This window comes from Mobula hypostoma, chromosome 10, assembly GCF_963921235.1.
Source record: "Mobula hypostoma chromosome 10, sMobHyp1.1, whole genome shotgun sequence".
Lineage (NCBI taxonomy): Eukaryota > Metazoa > Chordata > Chondrichthyes > Myliobatiformes > Myliobatidae > Mobula > Mobula hypostoma.
The window spans coordinates 60451796-60471884 of NC_086106.1; the positions used below are offsets into that span (position 1 = coordinate 60451796).

Sequence of the window (20089 nt, forward strand, 5' to 3'; positions counted from 1 at the left end):
TAGTAATCCAGACTCCAACTGAGTGATCCATTTCTGCTGGTTTGGCAACCCAGTTACGGGGTACGTAACACTGATAGTGGGCCCAACCACGAGGTGCTGTAAGAAGACATCTCGTTGGCACTCTAGAAATTCCTCCTGTAATCCAGCACCAAACTGAGTTTCCCAATCTATCTGCATTTTGAAGTCCCCCATGACTATTGTAACATTGCCCTTTTGGCATGCATTTTCAATCTCCTATCAGGGTCTTTTTCCCTCTGCAGTTCCTTAGCTCTATCCACAATTATTCAACACCTTCTGACTCTATGTTACCTCTTTCTAATTTGATTTTTTTTTACCAACAGAGCAACTGCCTTCCTGCCTGTCCTTTCGATACAATGTGTATCCTTGGACATTACCTAAGCTCCCAGCTAAAATATTCTTTCAGCCATGATTCAGTGATGCCTAAAACATCATACACTGCACGTTCATCTACATTATTCCGCATACTGCACACATTCAGTTCTGTATTCACCTTTTTCGATTTTGTTTGATTTTTATGTTGCAACTCATTCTGTTGACTGCAATTTTGCCCTATCATCAGCCTTTCCTGACTACACATTGCCTCTGTTTATAAACCAGCTATTCCTACGATTCTTCAGAATAAATTGTTGAACCAAAATTCCAATCTTCTGGCATATTAGGCTTAGTACCGATCTACTGGTACCTTATCAGCTAAACCAATGGGGAAGCTAAAGGTGATCCTGTTTGCTTTTGGCGGAGCGGTTAGGGGGTTATGGTGAACATGACAACAGAAGTAGAAGGAGGAGAGGCCCATTTATTCTACTGTTTCAAAAGGCCAAGGTTGATCATCTTCTGAGCATCACTTCTCTGCACATATCACATGGTTCTTTTAGATCCAAAACAAAATCTAGCTGTACTTATTTTGAATGTTGGCCCTGACTAAGTCTCCACAACCATCTTGGGTAGAGTTTTCTAAATATTCACTACCTCTAGGTGAAGAAATTTCTTTTCATCTCAGTCACGAATAGCTGACCTCTTTATATTGGGTTTCTGATCCCTGGTCCTGCCAGGGAAAACAACATTTCCACATTGAGCCTGTCAAGCTCTTTAAAGAATTTGATGTTTCTGAATGAGATCCCCTTTTTGTTTTTCTAAGTGCTGGAGAGTGTAGGCCCTGTCTGATTAATCTCTCTTCACAAGACAAATCCCAGCTCCCTACCACCAAATTCCAGTAATTAATCTGGTAACTCTCTACTCTCGGTGTGTTGGTGCGTGGCCAAGTGGTTAAGGCGTCGGTCTAGTGATCTGAAGGTCGCTAGTTCGAGCCTCAGTTGAGGCAGCGTGTTGTGTCCTTGAGCAAAGCACTTAGCCATACATTGCTGTGCGACAACACTGGTGCCAAGCTGTATTGGCCCTAGTGCCCTTCCCTTGGACAACATCGGTGGCGTGGAGAGGGGAGACTTGTAGCATGGGCAACTGCTGGTCTTCCATACAAACCTTTCCCAGGCCTGCACCCTGGTAACTGTCCAAGGCGCAAATCCATGGTTTCACGAGACTAACGGATGCCTATTATTATTATTTACTCTGTCTCCCACGATTCGGGGAATCAGAAATGCAAACAATATTCCAGATGTACACTCTCCAATTGATCTATGAGAGCATGATAATATGTTTTTACTATTGTGTTTGTTTCTTCTTGCTGTGAAGGCCAGTGTGGTATTTGCCTTCCTAATTGCTTACATAATGTACATACATGTTCACTAGCAGTGAGTTCTGTAGAAGGACAACCAGTTCTTCTATTTCCATGTAAAAATTTGGTCAGATTGAGATTTATTAATTTATCATGTGTACATCAAAGTACAGTAAAATGTGCCTTTTGTGTTAATCAACACAACCTAAGGATATGCTGGGGGCAGCTGGTAAGTGTCAACGCACACTGTGGCACCAACGTAGTATGTCCACCATGTTCAGCAGACCAAGACAAGCATCGATGAAAAACCAGAGGACCATAGGGGCAGAATTAGACAATTTGGCCCATCGAGTCTGCTGTGCCATTTCATTGTGGCTGATCCAATTTTCCTCTCAGCCCCAGTCTCCTGCCTTCTCCCCGTATCCCTTCATGCCCTGGCCAATCAAGAATCTATCAACCTCTGCCTTAAATATACTTAAAACACCTGGCCTCCACAGCTGCCTGTGGCAAAGAATTACACAGATTCAACACTCTCTGGCTAAGAAATTCTTCCTAATCTCTGTTCTAAAAGGAGAGCCCTCTATTCTGAGGCTATGTCCTCTGGTTTTAAGCTCTCCCACCATAGGATACATCCTCTCCACATCTATTGTATCAAGGCCTTTCACCATTCAATAGATTTTAATGAGGTCACCCCTCTTTCTTCTGAATTCCAGCAAATAAAAGCCCAATGCCATCAAATGCTCTTCATATGACCAGCCATTCAATCCTGGAATCATTTTCATTAACCTCCTTTGAACCCTCTCCAGTTTCAGCACATTCTTTCTAAGATAAGGGGCCCAAAACTGCTCACAATACTTTAAGTAAAGTCTCACCAGAGGTTTATAAAGTCTCAAAATTGCATCCTTGCATTTATATTCGGGTTCTCTTGAAATGAATGTGAACATTGCATTTACCTTTCTCGCCACAGACTCAACCAATGAATTAACCTTCAGGAGATCCTGCGCAAGGACTGCCAGTCCCTTTGCACTTCAGTTTGTGTATTTTCTCTCCAGTTAGAAAATAGTCTGCCCTTTCTTCTACCAAAGTGCATGACCTTACACTTCCCAACACTGCGATCCATCTGTCATTTCTTTGCCCATTCTCCTAATCTATCCAAGTCCTTCTATAGTCTCTCTACTTCCTCAAAACAGCCTACCCTTCACTTGTCTTCATATTGTCTGCAAACTTTGCAACAAAGCCACCAATTCCATCATCCAAATCATTGACATATAACTTAAAAAAGAATTGGTCCCAACACAGACCCCTGTGGAACACCACTAGTCACAAGCAGAAAAGGCTCCCGTTATTCCCATTCTTTGCTTCCTGTCAATCAGCCAAATGCTGGAATCTTTCATGTAATACTATGGGCTTGTAGCTTGTTAAGCAGCCTCGTGTGGCACCTTGTCAAAGGCCTGAAAATCTAAATACATAGCATCAACTAATTCTCCTTTGTCTATCCTGCTTGCTATTTTTTCAAAGAATTCCAACAGGTTTGTCAGGCAAGATTTTCCCTTGAGGAATCCATGCTGACTATGAATTATTTTATCTTGTGCCAACAAGTTCCCTGAAACCACATCCTTAAGAATTGACTCCAATATCTTCCCATCCACTGAGTTCAAACAAAGTGGTCTATAGTTTCCTTTCTTCTGCCTCTCTCCCTTCTTGAAGAGTGGAGTAGTATTTGCAATTTTCCAGTCATCTAGAACTATTCCAAAATCTAGTGATTCTTGAAAGCTCATTACTAATACCTCCATAATCTTGTAATCCAATCCTTTCAAAACTCTGGGGTGTACACTGTCTGGTCCAGGTGACTCATCTTCCTCCAGACCTTTCAGTTTCCTAAGAACCTTTCTTTTTAGAGCACGTTTCTAAACCTTTCTCCTTAGAAACAAAACAACAGCAGTACAAGCTGCTTTCCTCCCTCCCTCCACTTGCACAGGCCTCCAACCCTGGGGCAGACCACCCTTGTTGCCTGACTTGCAGACTGGGCCTCTGACTTCCAGGCATGCCAACCCAGGAATTTTGACCTTCGGGTCACCGACTTTGGATTTCAGATTTCATGCTTTGATCTCCAGTATCAACCCAGGTTTTACTGATCACGTAATTTTGAATTCTGTGCCTCAAATTCCAGACCTCTGACCTCAGGATTTACCAACCTCATCCACAGGGCTCACCAACCTCCGTCATTGACCATGGGGATTGTGGTCTTTGTCCTCAGAGCTCGCTGACCCGGCATCTGCCCACAGGGATTTTTGACCTTTGACTATGGTGCATTCCAACTTGGAGTTGATCACTGGCTCCTGCCCTGACTCTGCATTAACTCTCTTTTCCTAAACCCTGATCTAACCCCTAGCTCCCTGTGCAGTCCCCTGAACCACTCCTACGAACCTATAAAACAACTGAGTCTGAGTTATGACTCCGATGGAAACTGCATCTTGACCAGAAGCAATTGTGTATTAACCCACTTATATTCCCCAGTGCCTCTGCATCTTCCTCACAGCCTACAATGCCATCCAGCTTTGTATCATCAGAAAACTTGTAAATATTACTCTAGGTATGTGCTCCTTCAATAAGATTGGCAAAAGATGTTTTCCCCCCTTTCTCCCCGCCTGTTCCCATACTCTGAACTAAAAACATTTCCAGTCGAAATGGAGTGGTCTCATCTGGTATAATGCATGAAAAGAGGAAGCAGTAGTAGAGTTCATAGGAATTTTTAAAAACTTTTTACGTGTTTTTGCTTGAAGGGGCCAGTTCTCATTGGTAGCAGTCACGGAGGAGTGAACATTGAAGATGTGGCAGCTGAGACACCAGATGCTATTATCAAAGAACCAGTGGATATTATGGAGGGCATCAAAGGAGAGCAGGCTGCCAAGGTATTGTTAATTTGCTATTTAACAAAGCGAGAAAGTAGAAAGCATTTTTGGCATAGCTTTGTATGATTTTGATTCCAGAGGATGCTACGTAACTAATTTTATTTTACAGTGAACACATGACTTTGGTTGCTGCCTGTGCAACTTTCACTTTAATCAATCTTCAGAGAATGAACAACTGAGAACAAAACCTAATAATAAGGTGCAGTGATGAATCTGTACTTTAGATGCATCCGTGATGCCAGAATATATTTTGGAATCCAGCAGGATATTTAGGCATTTGTTGCCAAAGTAATTATTTGACCTTGTGCAATACACACAAAATGCTGAAGATACTCAGCAGGTTAGGCCTCTTAATGTCATTGTCTATTGTGATTGGAGTGATGTTTTGTAACATTGATCTTCTCAAACTCCTTTCACGTAAGGTGAAGAGCTTCCTGTCTGCAAGATTTATTAAGGCTCTTTTAAGCTCAGATCTGCAGAAATGAAACAATCTTGTCCAGTTCATTACAACCCATTTCCTATAGCACTTTAATTATGTAACTTTATATTATAGAAGAAAGTATTAACTTAAAGGGGTGCTATTTTACTTTAAAGTCTATTCAGGTTCATTAAAGAGCAAAAATACAAATGGCGGTTGAAAGAGAATCAGAATCAGGTTGATTCTCACTAGCATGTGACGTGAAATTTGTTAACTTAGCAGCAGCAGTTCAATGCAATACATCACCTAGCAGAGAAAAAAAACAGTAATAATAAATAACATAAAAATAATAATAATAAATAAACAAGTAAATCAATTACATATATTGAATAGATTTAAAAATGTGCAAAAACAGCAATACTGTATATTAAAGAAAAGTGAGGTAGTGTCCAAAGATTCAATGTCCATTTAGGAATCGGATGGCAGAGGGGAAGAAGCTGTTCCTGAATCGCTGAGTGTGTGTCTTCAGGCTTCTGTACCTCCTACCTGATGGTAACAGTGAGAAAAGGGCATGCCCTGGGTGCTGGAGGTCTTTAATAACAGATGCTGCCTTTCTGAGACACCGCTCCCTAAAGATGTCCTGGGTACTTTGTGGGCTAGTACCCACGATGGAGCTGACTAGATTTACAACTTTCTGCAGCTTCTTTCGGTCCTGTGCAGTAGCCCCTCCATACCAGACAGTGATGCAGCCTGCAGAATGCTCTCCATGGTACAACTATAGAAGTTTTTGAGTGTATTTGTTGACATGCCAAATCTCTTCAAACTCCTAATAAAATATAGCTGCTGTCTTGCCTTCTTTGTAACTACATCGATGTGTTGGGACCAGGTTAGATCCTCAGAGATCTTGACACACAGGAACTTGAAACTGCTCACTCTCTCCACTTCTGATCCCTCTATGAGGATTGGTATGTGTTCCTTCATCTTACCCTTCCTGAAGTCCACAGTCAGCTCTTTCGTTTTACTGACGTTGAGTGCCAGGTTGATAGTGCGGCACCACTCCACTAGTTGGCATATCTCACTCCTGTACGCCCTCTCATCACCACCTGAGATTCTACCAACAATGGTTGTATCATCAGCAAATTTATAAGTGGTATTTGAGCTACGCCTAGCCACACAGTCATGTGTATATAGAGCGTAGAGCAGTGGGCTAAGCACACACCCCTGACGTGCCAGTGTTGATCGCCAGCGAGGAGGACATGTTATCACCAATCCACACAGATTGTGGTCTTGCGGTTAGGAAGTCGAGGATCTAATTACAGAAAGAGGTACAGAGGCCCAGGTTCTACAACTTCTCAATCAGGATAGTGGGAATAATGGTATTAAAATGCTGAGCTATAGTCGATGAACAGCATCCTGACGAAGGTGTTTGTGTTGTTCAGGTGGTCTAAAGTCATGTGGAGAGTCATTGAGATTGTGTCTGCCATTGACCTATTGTGGCGATAGGCAAATTGCAATGGGTCCAGGTCCTTGCTGAGGCAGGAGTTCAGTCTAGTTATGAACAACCCCTTAAAGCATTTCATCACTGTTGACGTGAGTGCTACCGGGCGATAGTCGTTAAGGCAGCCCACATTATTCTTCTTAGGCAGTGGTATAATTATTGCCTTTTTGAAACAAGTGGGAACTTCCGCCCGTAGCAGTGAGAGATTGAAAACAGAAACTGCTGCAAATACTCAGTAAATCAGGCAGCTTCTTTGGACAGAGACCCTTGTTTCTCTCTCCAAAGATGAGCTTGACTTAAGTATTTACATTATTTTCTATTTCTGCTTCTCTTGTTTTGTTTCTGTTATTTTAAGTAAAATGGATAAAGAGAGTTAATGGAATTCCTTCTATGTTAATGACCTACTAATGTTAAATCAATAATTTGCCTAGAACTATATTAAACTCCCAACCACTCGAAATTTATCTAGTTGTGTTGATGTAAATAATTAATGTAATGGATGTTTAACTAATATTGTGTGGTAAAATAAATTTGATATATTGTCTCAGTATTTGCAGAGTATTTCTTCGCACCCTTCTAAGAGATGCAAGGTAACCTACCCATTTCAAAGGGCTTCTTCACTTCATAACTCCATGATTAGTTCTTCCATTCCCGCCTACTTCTTCCTTTGCTGTGGAACTACAGATGATATACCTGTCCTTTCACTCTTCCCTTCCCTGAATCCAGGGAAGTAAATAGCTTACTCAGGTGAAACAGCACTTCTTCCACTCAGTGTTTACAATGAGATGTTTCCTCCATATTGAAGAGACCAAGCACATATTGCGTGATCACTTTGCAGCATATCTGCATTTGATCTTCAAGTGACCCTAGCTTCCATTTGCCATATTTTAAATATCCTACTCTCCTTTGACATTTCTGTCCTTGTGTGCTTTTAAAATGAGCTGAAGAACAACATTTTATCTTCTGTCTGAGCCTTCCAGATTTGAAATGAATTCTCCAGCTTCAGGAAACTCGCTCTTTCTGGTTCTATCATAAAGTTGTACAACTCAGCAAAAGGCCCTTTGGCCCAATTTGTACATGCTGACTAAGTTCCACTTTCTACCGATATCCCTGCAACTCTTTCCTTGTCCTGATGAGAGGTTTCGTCCCGAATTGTCAACTGTTTATTCCCTCCATATTTTCTGCCTGGCCTGCTAAGTTTTTGCAGCATTTTGTGTGTGTTGCTCAAGATCTCCAGCATCTATAGATTCACTTGTGTTCATGGCGACACACAGGGACTCCAGTTCCCAATAATGGTGCGAGCTTTAAAGTTTTAGCTACCGTTTCAAAGATTTTAGCCAGGAATATCTGTCGAGCAAAGGTCAGCAAATACAGCATCACTGAACTCTTAAACAAACTTACTTTTAATTCGCCAGCAGCAGAGTTAATAGCGATGCTCAATAGACCACAGATTCTAGAGACACCAGGTCTGGTGACATTGACCTGGTCTAAGCAGCTCAGATGAGGAAGTGGCAGATGCTGGCTGTGCAGAAACACAGCAAGAGAGCTGGGGCACTGGTAAACTGGGAGCTAACCTGATAAGACCAGTGGTACCATCACATTTCCTGGCCAATATCCACTCGCTAGATGATAAATTGGACTCACTGAGATTGAGAATGAATGCACAGATGATAATCTGCTGCATTCCGGTTTTCATCAAAATGTGGTTAAACAACAACATACCTGACTAGGCATTTCGACTTGTCAGGATGATTCTTTTCATCACAGACAGGAATTCCCTGTTGGGGAAATCCAAAAGAAGAGGAATCTGTGTGGACATTAACAAAGGTTGGTGCACAAACTTATTTGTTGTTACTAGTATTGAGCAACTTACAATTAAAAGCCAGCCATATTACCTGCTCAGGGAATTTACTGTGGTATTTATCACATCCATCCAAGTGCAATCACCAAAGACACACTGGGTGAGCTTCACAGTATCATCAACTCTCTACAAAACAAGCATCCAGATGGTCTCTTTATAATTGCAGGAGACCTCAATGATGTTAACCTCCAAGACATTTTACCCAAATTCCACCAAAGCATCACCATGGCCACTAGGGGAACAGATAGACTGGACCATGTTTATACAGATGCGGTACCTGCAAAGCCATCCCACACCATCATCCTGGTCTCTCTGAGCTCATCTCTATAATGTTAATCCCAGCATACTGACCACTACCGAAAATGGAGAAACCAGTTAAGAGGACCATCACTGGATGTCCTAATGAGGCAATATTTATGCTACAGGACTGGTTTGTACAGACCAACTGGCAGCTGTTCAAGGACACAAGATAATCTACAGATGCTGGGATCAAAGCAACACTCACAGCACGCTGGAGGAACTCTGCCCCTTCCCTCTACAGTCCTGATAAAGGGTTCCGGCCTGAAACGTCGACTCATCGTTTCCACGGATGCTGCCCGACCTGCTGAGTTCCTCCAGCGTGTTGTGAGATGTTCAAGGAGGCCTCTACAAAAGTAGTAGATGCAGTATCTGGAATAAGGTCGATGATCTTGTAGCACAGTTAGAGATTGGCATGTACGATGTTCTGGGCTTCAATGAATCATGGCCAAAAGAAGATTATAGTTGGGAGTTTAACATCCAAGGATACACGTTATAATGAAAGGATAGGCAGAGGGAGAGGAGTGGCACTGTTGATTAAAATATAAAATCAAGTCCTTAGAAAGAGGTGACATAGGATTGGAAGATGTGGAATCTCTATGGTTATAATTAAGAAACTGCAAGGGTAAAAGGATCCTGATGCATATATACAGGCCTCCGAACAGTAGCCAGGATGTGGGCTACAAATTACAATGGGAGCTAGAAAAGGCATGTCAAAAGGGCAATGTTATCATAGTTATGGTGGATTTTAATACGGTGGTATACTGGGAGAATCAGATTGGTGCTGGATCCCGAGAGGGAATTTATAGAATACCTGCAAGATGGCTTTAAAGAGCAGCTTGTAGTTGAGTGCACTAGGGGATCAGCTGTTGTGGATTGGGTGTGTGCAATGAACTGGATTTGACTAGGGAGCTTAAGGTAAAGGGGAATCCTTCAGAGACAGTGATCATAATATGATAGAATTTGCAAACATGAGAAACATGCTGGAAGTCCAAAGCAATACACACAAAATACTGGAGGAACTCAGCAGGTCAGGCAGCATCTATGTAAAACAGTAAACAGTCGATGTTTCAGAACAAGATTCTTTATCGGGACCGGAAAGGAAGGGGGAATGAGAAGGTGGGGGGAGTACAAGTGGCAGGTGATAGGTGAAAATGGAAGAGGGGGAGGGGTGAAATGAAGAGTTGGGAAGCTGATTGGTGAAAGAGATAAAGGGCAAGAGAAGGGGGAATGTGATAGAGGATAGAAGATCATGGAAGAAAGGGAAAGGAGGAGCACCAAAGGGAGGTGGACAGGTAAGGTGAGAAGGTGACAGAAACAGGAATGGGGAATTGTGAAGGAGTGGGAGGGGTGGTGTGGGAAATTACTGGAAGTTTGAGAAATTGATATCATGCCATCAGATTGGAGGCTACCCAGACGGAATATAAGGTGTTGCTTCTCCAAACCTGAGCGTGGCCTCATCACGACGGTAGAGGAGACTGTGGGCTGACATGTCAGAATGGGAAGTGGAATTAAAATGTGTGGCTACCGGGAGATCTTGCTTTTTCTGGTGAAAGGAGCATAGGTGCTCAGCGTAGTGGTCTATGCCAGATCGTGCTCCTGTCTAAATGCACCACTATGCAACCAGGTGTTGGACTTCCAAACAAACAAACCTCAGACAGTGAAGAGTCACGCCCACTCCTCCTTGCTCATCATCCTTAACATGGGTCCAACCCAGGGTTGTGCGCTCTGCTCACACATTTGACTGTACAGCCATACACCTGATCAATCACATTGTCAAATTTGCTGATGACATGAAAATGGTGGGGCTCATCACCAACAATGATGAGACAGCCTGCGGAGAGGAGGTGGAGGAGCTCGAGGCCTTGTGTCAGACAAATAGCCTCTTCCTTAATGTCAACAAGGCAATGAAGATGGTTATTGACTTAAGGAGAACTCACATCGCTCACAGTCCTCTTTACATCAACGGCACAGCAGTGGAAACTGCAAGTTGTTTCAAACCCCTGGCAGTGCAGATCACAAAACCTCTTTTGGTCCCAGAACACATCCTATGCTGTCAAGAAAGCTCATCAATGCCTCTACTTTCTGAGGAGGTGGAAGAGAGCTGAACTGTGCACATCCAGACACAAACAAGAAAACGTGCAGATGCTGGAACATCTATGCTTAGGTCAGTCTACAAATGCCCAACAGAAAGAATCGTAACAAACTGCATCGCTGTTTAGTATGAAAATTGCACTGAGGCGGATAGGAAGGCTCTGTAATGGGTAGTCAAAACTGCTCAACACATTACTGGACCAGCCTCCGTGTCATCAAGGACACATATTTAGCAATGCAGTGCAAAGTAGGCACTTCTGACCCTTCGAGCCGTGCTATCCCAGTAGCCCCACAACCCCGATTAACACTACCTTTTACAATGACCATTTCACCTACTCAGTACATATTTGGACTGTGGAAGGAAACTGGAGCACCCAGGGAAAACATATTCCACGGGGAGGACATTCAGAGACCTACAGAACGGTGCTGGAATTGAATTCTGTAATAGTGATGTGCTGATTACTACACTAGATGCCAGAAAAGGGCACTAACATCATGAACACTCGCATGCACCTGCTCATGGACTAATTGTCTCACTGCCATCCGGGAGAAGGCTACATAGCATCCACGTCAGGACCATTGGACTCAAAAGCAGTTATTATTCCCAAGCAGTAATGCTGATCAACGCCTCCACCCACTTGCTCCACTACTACTTTATTATTTTCCGTCAGTCACCCTATGTACAGTGTGGTGTCACTTAATGGGCATACAATCAATCTATGTATATAAGAAAGCATAAGGTGCATTGGCCTTTGTCAATCGTGGCATTGAGTTTAGGAGCCGACAGGTAATGTTGCAGCTGTATAGGACCCTGGTCAGACCCCACTTGGAGTACTGTGCTCAGTTCTGGTCGCCTCAATACAGGAAGGATGTGGAAACCATAGAAAGGGTGCAGAGGAGATTTACAAGGATGTTGCCTGGATTGGGGAGCATGCCTTATGAAAATAAGTTGAGTGAACTCAGCCTTTTCTCCTTGGAGCAACGGAGGATGAGAGGTGACCTGATGGAGGTGTATAAGATGATGAGGGGCATTGATCGTGTGGATAGTCAGGTTTTTTCCCAAGGCTGAAATGGCTAGCACGAGAGGGCACAGTTTCAAGGTGCTTGGAAGTAGGTACGGAGGAGCTGTCGGGGTAAGTTTTTTTACGCAGTGAGTGGTGAGTGCATGGATTGGGCTGCCGGAGACGGTGGTGAAAGCGGATACAATTAGGGTCTTTTAAGAAACTCCTAGATAGGTAAATGGAGCTTAGAAAAATAGAGGGCTATGGGTAACTGTATGTAATTTCTAAGGTAAGGGCATGTGTGGCACAGCTTTGTGGGCTAAAGGGCCTGTATTGTACTGTAGTTTTTCTATGTTCTACAAACTATCCTGAGTATTTACTTTTATTGTGTTCTTTATCTTTTGTGTTTTTGTTTTGTGCTGCATTGGATCCAGAGAAACAATTATTTCGTTCTCCTTACACTTGTGTACAGGAAATGACATTAAACAATCTTGAATTTGCCTAAATGTCTTAAACATTGTAATTTTATCTGCTGTACCACTTCCTTTAGCAGCTCATTTCATACACTCACCTAATTTCAGTCTCTGCTACCCTGGGAAAAAGACTGACCATTCACCTTATTTCTGCCCCTTGTGATTTTATATATCTGTAATGTAATACCTCAGATTTCCTACACTCCAGTGAAAAATGCTGCAGCCCCCCAAGTTCTGGTAATATCTTTCAAATCTTTTCTGGAGCCTTTTCTGTTTAAGGACATACTTCCTTTGGTTTGGTGACCATAACTGCAAACAATATGCCAGGCATCAGCTCAACTATGTTTTCTACAACTGTAACGTCATGCCCCAACTCTTGCCCTCAGGGCCCTGAGTGAGAAGGCAAGCATGCCAGATATCTTTTTCATCACCTTGTTTACCTGTGTCACTACTTCCAGGGAACTATGCACTTGTAACCCTAGGTCTCTTTTGTTCTACAGCACTCTTCAGGGCCCTGTCATTTACTGTGAATTCCTTCCTTGGCTTAACTCTCCAAAAGGCGACACAGCCGATTCTCCCAGTTGATCTAGATCCATATGTAATCTTAAATAACTTTCACTGTCCACTATACCTCCGATTTTGGTGTCCTCTGCAAACTCTCTAATTATGCCAACTACATTATCATTCAAATCATTAATGTATCAGACCTGGTCACTTCTGCCCAACATCAACTTAGCTCAGTTTTTCTTTTTCTATCTTATGTAGTGGGACCTGCTGGGCAATTAGCAACATAAACCACAAAGTGGCAGAGCATCCTAACGACTACTCCTGTTGCTACATTTGCTCATTTTGTCCCATTCTATCAGAAATATCGTCTTTTCATCTATCCACCCTCCCCCACCCCTCACTTTCTTAGTGACTGGAAGTTAACATGTTTTTCTCTTAGTTCTGATAAGGATCCTGTGCCTGAAATGTCAGTTTCTTTTTTAACAGTTGCTGTCTGACTTGATGAGTATTTATTTGTTATCCAGCATCTGCGGTTTTATTTGAGGTTTGTTTACTGCCACTGTGTTGGCTTAAGTATTATTTCCCTAACGCCTGCTAGGTCTTCTATTCAGACTCAGATCAGATGAGACAGGTTGAAATATTTTGTTTAGTACCAGTTCCTTCACTAGTTAACAGTGTAGAGTTTGAAAAACTGGTGTGGACAGAACAGTTACACATTGGTGTAAAGATTAGTGTGGGTTTTGGGGGGGGGGTTGTGATTCTGATGATTTAATTACTGTCTACTGATGGGTGCTATGAAAGAATCTGAATAGTTCAGGTAATGTTCTCCTGCTTTAGGACTTCTATAAAGTTATGGACAGAAAAGATAACTAATACACTTTGTAAATAAGCAGCAAATACAACCAAAATATAGTATATATGCAGTTTAGTCTTGACATCAAAAGTAAGACAGTGAATAGTTTGCTGGGAGTTTGGCAAAATTGTGTATTTGTGATAAATGGTATTTTTTTATATAGAGGTTTGGTGTTATTCTTGTTGCAGATATGAAAGGCACCCCAAAAGTAGATCTTGCAAAATCCAACTAGTTCGCTATTTAGTTTTCCAGCACATGATCAAGATAAGCACAACTAGCAGACATTCACCATGTAACTGAAACAATCCCTTCCATTCTCGCGATTTTCAACATAGTACTACTTTGCAAATAACCACGTTTCTAATAGATGAATCAACAACAAACATGTATAAAGCTCATTTATTCAAGTAAAGTAATTCCTTTATCCATTTGTTTAACCTCCTTGCAATCAATTCAGTATACAGCTAAATTAGTTTAACGCAAAAGTCAAAAACGATGTTCTAAAATTTATGTAGAAATCAGAAAAAACACTTGCGGAATTCTAATCAGATCTGGGTATTTGGGAAGGCTGCACTTGATTTAATTTATAAAATAGTTCCAATGTCAAAAGATTAGAAACTTGGATCACAATTTGACTGAATAGTCAAATTGAAGCTTTCCTATTTAAAACTGTTAGTTCTGGGTAATGATATTGGGAGATGATAAATATCATGAACATGAAATAGAATTTATTTCATGAAAGTCTCTGAGAGAGTGCAAAGTTTAAGAGGTTTATCGTGCATGTAGATAAAGGGAGAAATGTATTGGTTGGTCAGGTGCACATACAGTTAACCAAATAGAATTATGGATCATGGCAACAACAAAGACCTGGTTTTCAAAAAAAAAGGCGGGAATGGGTTCTAAATATTCCCACATACAAGGTATTCAGGAGATATAGAGAAGCAAAGAAATGAATATTGATAGAAACATAGAAAATAGGTTCAGGAGTAGGCCATTCGACCCTTCGAGACTGCACCACCATTCAGTATGATCATGGCTGATCATCCAACTCAGAACCCTGCACCAGCCTTCCCTCCATACCCCCGATCCCTTTAGCCACAAGGGCCATACCTAACTCCCTCTTAAATATAGCCAATGAACTGGCCTCAACTGTTTCCTGTGGCAGAGAATTCCACAGATTCACCACTCTCTGTGTGAAGAAGTTTTTCCTAATCTCAGTCCTAAAAGGCTTCCCCTTTATCCTCAAACTGTGACCCCTCGTTCTGGACTTCCCCAACATCGGGAACAATCTTCCTGCATCTAGCCTGTCCTATCCCTTTAGGATTTTATACGTTTCAATCAGATCCCCCCTCAATCTTCTAAATTCCAACGAGTACAAGCCCAGTTCATCCAGTCTTTCTTCATATGAAAGACCTGCCATCCCAGGAATCAATCTGGTGAACCTTCTTTGTACTCCCTCTATGGCAAGGATATCTTTCCTCAGATTAGGGGACCAAAACTGCACACAATACTCCAGGTGTGGTCTCACCAAGGCCTTGTACAACTGCAGTAGTACCTCCCTGCTCCTGTACTCAAATCATCTTGCTATAAATGCCAGCATACTATTCGCCTTTTTCACCGTCTGCTGTACCTGCATGCCCACTTTCAATGACTGGTATATAATGACACCCAGGTCTCGTTGCACCTCCCCTTTTCCTAATCGGCCACCATTCAGATAATAATCTGTTTTCCTGTTTTTGCCACCAAAATGGATAACTTCACATTTATCCACATTAAATTGCATCTGCCATGAATTTGCCCACTCACCTAACCTATCCAAGTCACTCTGCATCCTCTTAGCATCCTCCTCACAGCTAACACTGCCACCCAGCTTCGTGTCATCCGCAAACTTGGAGATGCTGCATTTAATTCTCTCATCCAAATCATTAATATATATTGTAAACAACTGGGGTCCCAGCACTGAGCCTTGTGGTACCCCACTAGTCACTGCCTGCCATTCTGAAAAGGTCCCATTTATTCCCACTCTTTGCTTCCTGTCTGCCAACCAATTCTCTATCCACATCAATACCTTACCCCCAATACTGTGTGCTTTAAGTTTGCACACTAATCTCCTGTGTGGGACCTTGTCAAAAGCCTTTTGAAAATCCAAATATACCACATCCACTGGTTCTCCCCTATCCACTCTACTAGTTACATCCTCAAAAAATTCTATGAGATTCGTCAGACATGATTTTCCTTTCACAAATCCATGCTGACTTTGTCCGATGATTTCACCGCTTTCCAAATGTGCAGTTATCACATCTTTGATAACTGACTCTAGCAGTTTCCCCACCACCAATGTTAGGCTAACCGGTCTATAATTCCCTGGTTTCTCTCTCCCTCCTTTTTTAAAAAGTGGGGTTACATTAGCCACCTCAGGAACTAGTCCAGAATCTAACGAGTTTTGAAAAATTATCACTAATGCATCCACTATTTCTTGGGCTACTTCCTTAAGCACTCTGGGATGCAGACCATCTGGCCCTGGGGATTTATCTGCCTTTAATCCCTTCAATTTACCTAACACCACTTCCCTACTAACATGTATTTCCCTCAGTTCCTCCATCTCACTGGACCGTCTGTCCCCTACTATTTCCGGAAGATTATTTATGTCCTCCTTAGTGAAGACAGAACCAAAGTAATTATTCAATTGGTCTGCCATGTCCTTGTTCCCCATAATCAATTCACCTGTTTCTGTCTTTAGGGGACCTACATTTGTCTTAACCAATCTTTTTCTTTTCACATATCTATAAAAGCTTTTACAGTCAGTTTTTATGTTCCCTGCCAGTTTTCTCTCATAATCTTTTTTCGCCTTCCTAATTAAGCCCTTTGTCCTCCTCTGCTGAACTCTGAATTCCTCCCAGTCCTCAGGTGAGCCACTTTTTCTGGCTAATTTGTGCTTCTTCTTTGGAATTGATACTATCCCTAATTTCCCTTGTCAGCCACAGGTGCACTACCTTCCTTGATTTATTCTTTTGCCAATCTGGGATGAACAATTGTTGTAGTTCATCCATGCAATCTTTAAATGCTTGCCATTGTATATGCACCGTCAACCCTTTAAGTGTCATTTGCCAGTCTATCTTAGCTAATTCACGTCACATACCTTCAAAGTTACCCTTCTTTAAGTTCAGAACCTTTGTTTCTGAATTAACTATGTCACTCTCCATCTTAATGAAGAATTCCACCATATTATGGTCACTCTTACCCAAGGGGCCTCTCACGACAAGATTGCTGATTAACCCTTCCTCATTGCTCAATACCCAGTCTAGAATAGCCTGCTCTCTAGTTGGTTCCTCGAATGTTGGTTCAAAAAACCATCCCGCATACGTTCCAAGAAATTCTCTTCCTCAGCACCCTTACCAATTTGGGTCGCCCAATCTACATGTAGATTGAAGTCACCCATTATAACTGCTGTTCCTTTATTGCACACATTTCCAATTTCCTGTTTACTACCATCCCCAACCTCACTACTACTGTTAGATTGCCTGTACACAACTCCCACCAGCATTTTCTGCCCCTTAGTGTTATGCAGCTCTACCCATTTCGATTCCACATCTTCCCGGCTTATGTCCTTCCTTTCTTTTGCGTTAATCTCCTCTCTAACCAGCAACGCCACCCCACCTCCTTTTCTTTCATGTCTATCCTTCCTGAATATTGAATATCCCTGAATGTTGAGCTCCCATCCTTGGTCACCCTGGAGCCATGTCTCTGTGATCCTAACTATATCATATTCATTAATAACAATCTGCATTTTTAATTCATCCACCTTGTTACGAATGCTCCTTGCATTGACACACAAAGCCTTCAGGCGCGCTTTTACGATTCTCTTAGCCCTTATACAATTATGGTGAAAAGTGGCCCTTTTTCATGCTTGCCCTGGATTTGTCGGCCTGCCACTTGTACTTTTCACCTTACTACTTTTTGCTTCTACCCTCATTTTACACCCCTCTGTCTCTCTGCACTGGTTCCCATCCCCCTGTTGTGAACTAACCTCCTCTCGCCTAGCCTCTTTAATCTGATTCCCACCCCTCAACCATTCTAGTTTAAAGTCACCTCAGTAGCCCTCGCTAATCTCCCTGCCAGGATATTGGTCCCCCAAGGATTCAAGTGTAACCCGTCCTTTTTGTACAGGTCACACCTGCGCCAAAAGAGGTCCCAATGATCCAAATACTTGAATCCCTGCCCCCTGCTCCAATCCTTCAGCCACGCATTTATCCTCCACCTCATTGCATTCCTACTCTCACTGTCGCGTGGCACAGGCAGTAATCCCGAGATTACTACCTTTGCGGTCTTTTTTCTCAACTCCCTTCCTGGCTCCCTATATTCTCCTTTCAGGACCTCTTCCCTTTTCCTACCTATGTCATTGGTACTTATATGTACCACGACCTCTGGATCCTCACCCTCCCACTCCAGGATATCTTGGACACGATCAGAAATATCCCGGACCCTGGCACCAGCGAGGCAAACTACCATCCGGGTCTCTGGACTGCGTTCACAGAATCGCCTATCTGACCCCCTTACTATCAAGGCCCCTATCACAACTGCCCTCCTCTTCCTTTCCCTACCCTTCTGAGCTACAGGGCCGGACTCTGTGCCGGAGGCACAGCCACTGTCGCTTCCCCCGGGTAAACTGTCCCCCCCCAACAGTACTCAAACAGGAGTACCTATTGTCAAGGGGCACAGCCACCGGGGTACTCTCTATTACCTGACTCTTCCCCTTCCCCCTCCTAACCGTGACCCACTTGTCTGTGTCCCGTGGCCCCGGTGTGACCACCTGCCTGTAACTCCTCTCTATCAACTCCTCACTCTCCCTGACCAGACGAAGGTCATCGAGCTGCAGCTCCAGTTCCCTAACGCGATCCCTTAGGAGCTGCATCTCGGCGCACCTGGCGCAGATGTGGACATCTGGGAGGCTTGGAGACTCCAGGGCCTCCCACATCCGGCACCGAGAACAACAAACTGCCCTCACACTCATACTGCCTCTCCCCTGAAATAACAACAAAAAATGAATACCAAACCTTCCTTGCCTCGCCCGTTTCTGCCTAAGCCCGGTGAGCCGAAGCCCTTAAGCCTTCATTCTGCTCCTGGCTCACTCTGCAGCCCGCAAACTACGCTGCCCGCTGTATGAGGCTCTGTTTCTTTTAAATCTTCCGTGCTTCACTGCCCGACGTCACACGCCTGCGCAGTCCCGCCTCTCTGAACGCCGATGGAAAAAAAACTGAAAAATTCAAAAATGTCTTCCTCCGCACTCTCGCTCCGACTCTCAGACTTCCTTGATTATAGACAATATTTATTTAATACCATCATTCCAAATAAACTGATTCCTAAGCTCCAGAACCTGGGCCTTAGCACTCAGATCTGCAGCTGGATCTTCAACTTCCTCACAGACAGGACCCAGGCTGTAAAAATAGGGGACAAGCTCTCCTCTACAATCATTCTGAGCACCGCTGCCCCACAAGGCTGTGTACTCAGCCCCCTGCTGTACTCACTGTACACCCATGATTGTGGAGCCAAGTTTCCATCAAACTCAATATATAAGTTTGCTGATGACACAACAATTGTAGACCGTATCTCAGGTAATGATGAGTTTGAGTACAGAGAGGAAATTAAGAACCTGGTGGCATGGTGCGAAGCCAATAACCTATCCTTCAACGTCAGCAAAATGAAGGAATTGGTTGTTGACTTCAGAAGGAGTAGTGGACCGCACAACCCAATTTACCTCGGTGGTGCGCAAGTGGAACAGGTCAAAAGCTTTAAGTTCCTCGAGGTCAATATCACAAATGACCTGACTTGGTCCAACCAAGCAGAGTTCAGTGCCGAGAAAGCCCATCAGTGCCTTTACTTCCTGAGAAAACTGAAGAAATTTGGCCTGTCCCCTAAAATCCTCACTAATTTTTATAGATGCACTGTAGAAAGCATTCTTCTTGGGTGCATCACAACCTGGTATGGAAGTTGTTCTGTCCAAGACCTAAAGAAGCTGCAAAATATCGTGAACACAGCCCAGCACATCACACAAACCAATCTTCCATCTGTGGACTCACTTTACACCGCACGCTGTCAGAGCAGTGCTGCCAGGATAATCAAGGACACGACCCACCCAGCCAACAGACTTTTCGTCCCTCTTCCCTCCGGGAGAAGGTTCAGGAGCTTGAAGTCTTGTACGGCCAGATTTGGGAACAGCTTCTTTCCAACAGTGATAAGACTGCTGAATGGATCCTGACCCGGATCTGGGCCGTACCCTCCAAATATCCGGACCTGCCTCTCGGTTTTTTTGCACTACCTTACTTCCCATTTTTCTATTTTCTATTTATGATTTATAATTTAAATTTTTAATATTTACTAATTTTAACTATTTTTAATATTTAATATTTGTAATCCAGGGAGAGTGAAGCACAGAATCAAATATCGCTGTGATGATTGTATGTTGTAGTACCAATTGTTTGACGACA

At 43.0% G+C, this 20089-nt stretch overlaps 1 protein-coding gene across 1 annotated transcript in view; it reads left to right on the forward strand.

Annotated features, from left to right (window-relative positions):
- Positions 1-20089, forward strand: part of LOC134352938 (succinate--CoA ligase [ADP-forming] subunit beta, mitochondrial-like) — a 120337-nt gene that overhangs the window by 61436 nt on the left and 38812 nt on the right. Inside the window, exon 5 of the mRNA XM_063060586.1 lies at positions 4474-4602. Coding sequence (XP_062916656.1) covers positions 4474-4602 — 129 coding nt within the window. The remainder of the gene's footprint in view (positions 1-4473; positions 4603-20089) is intronic.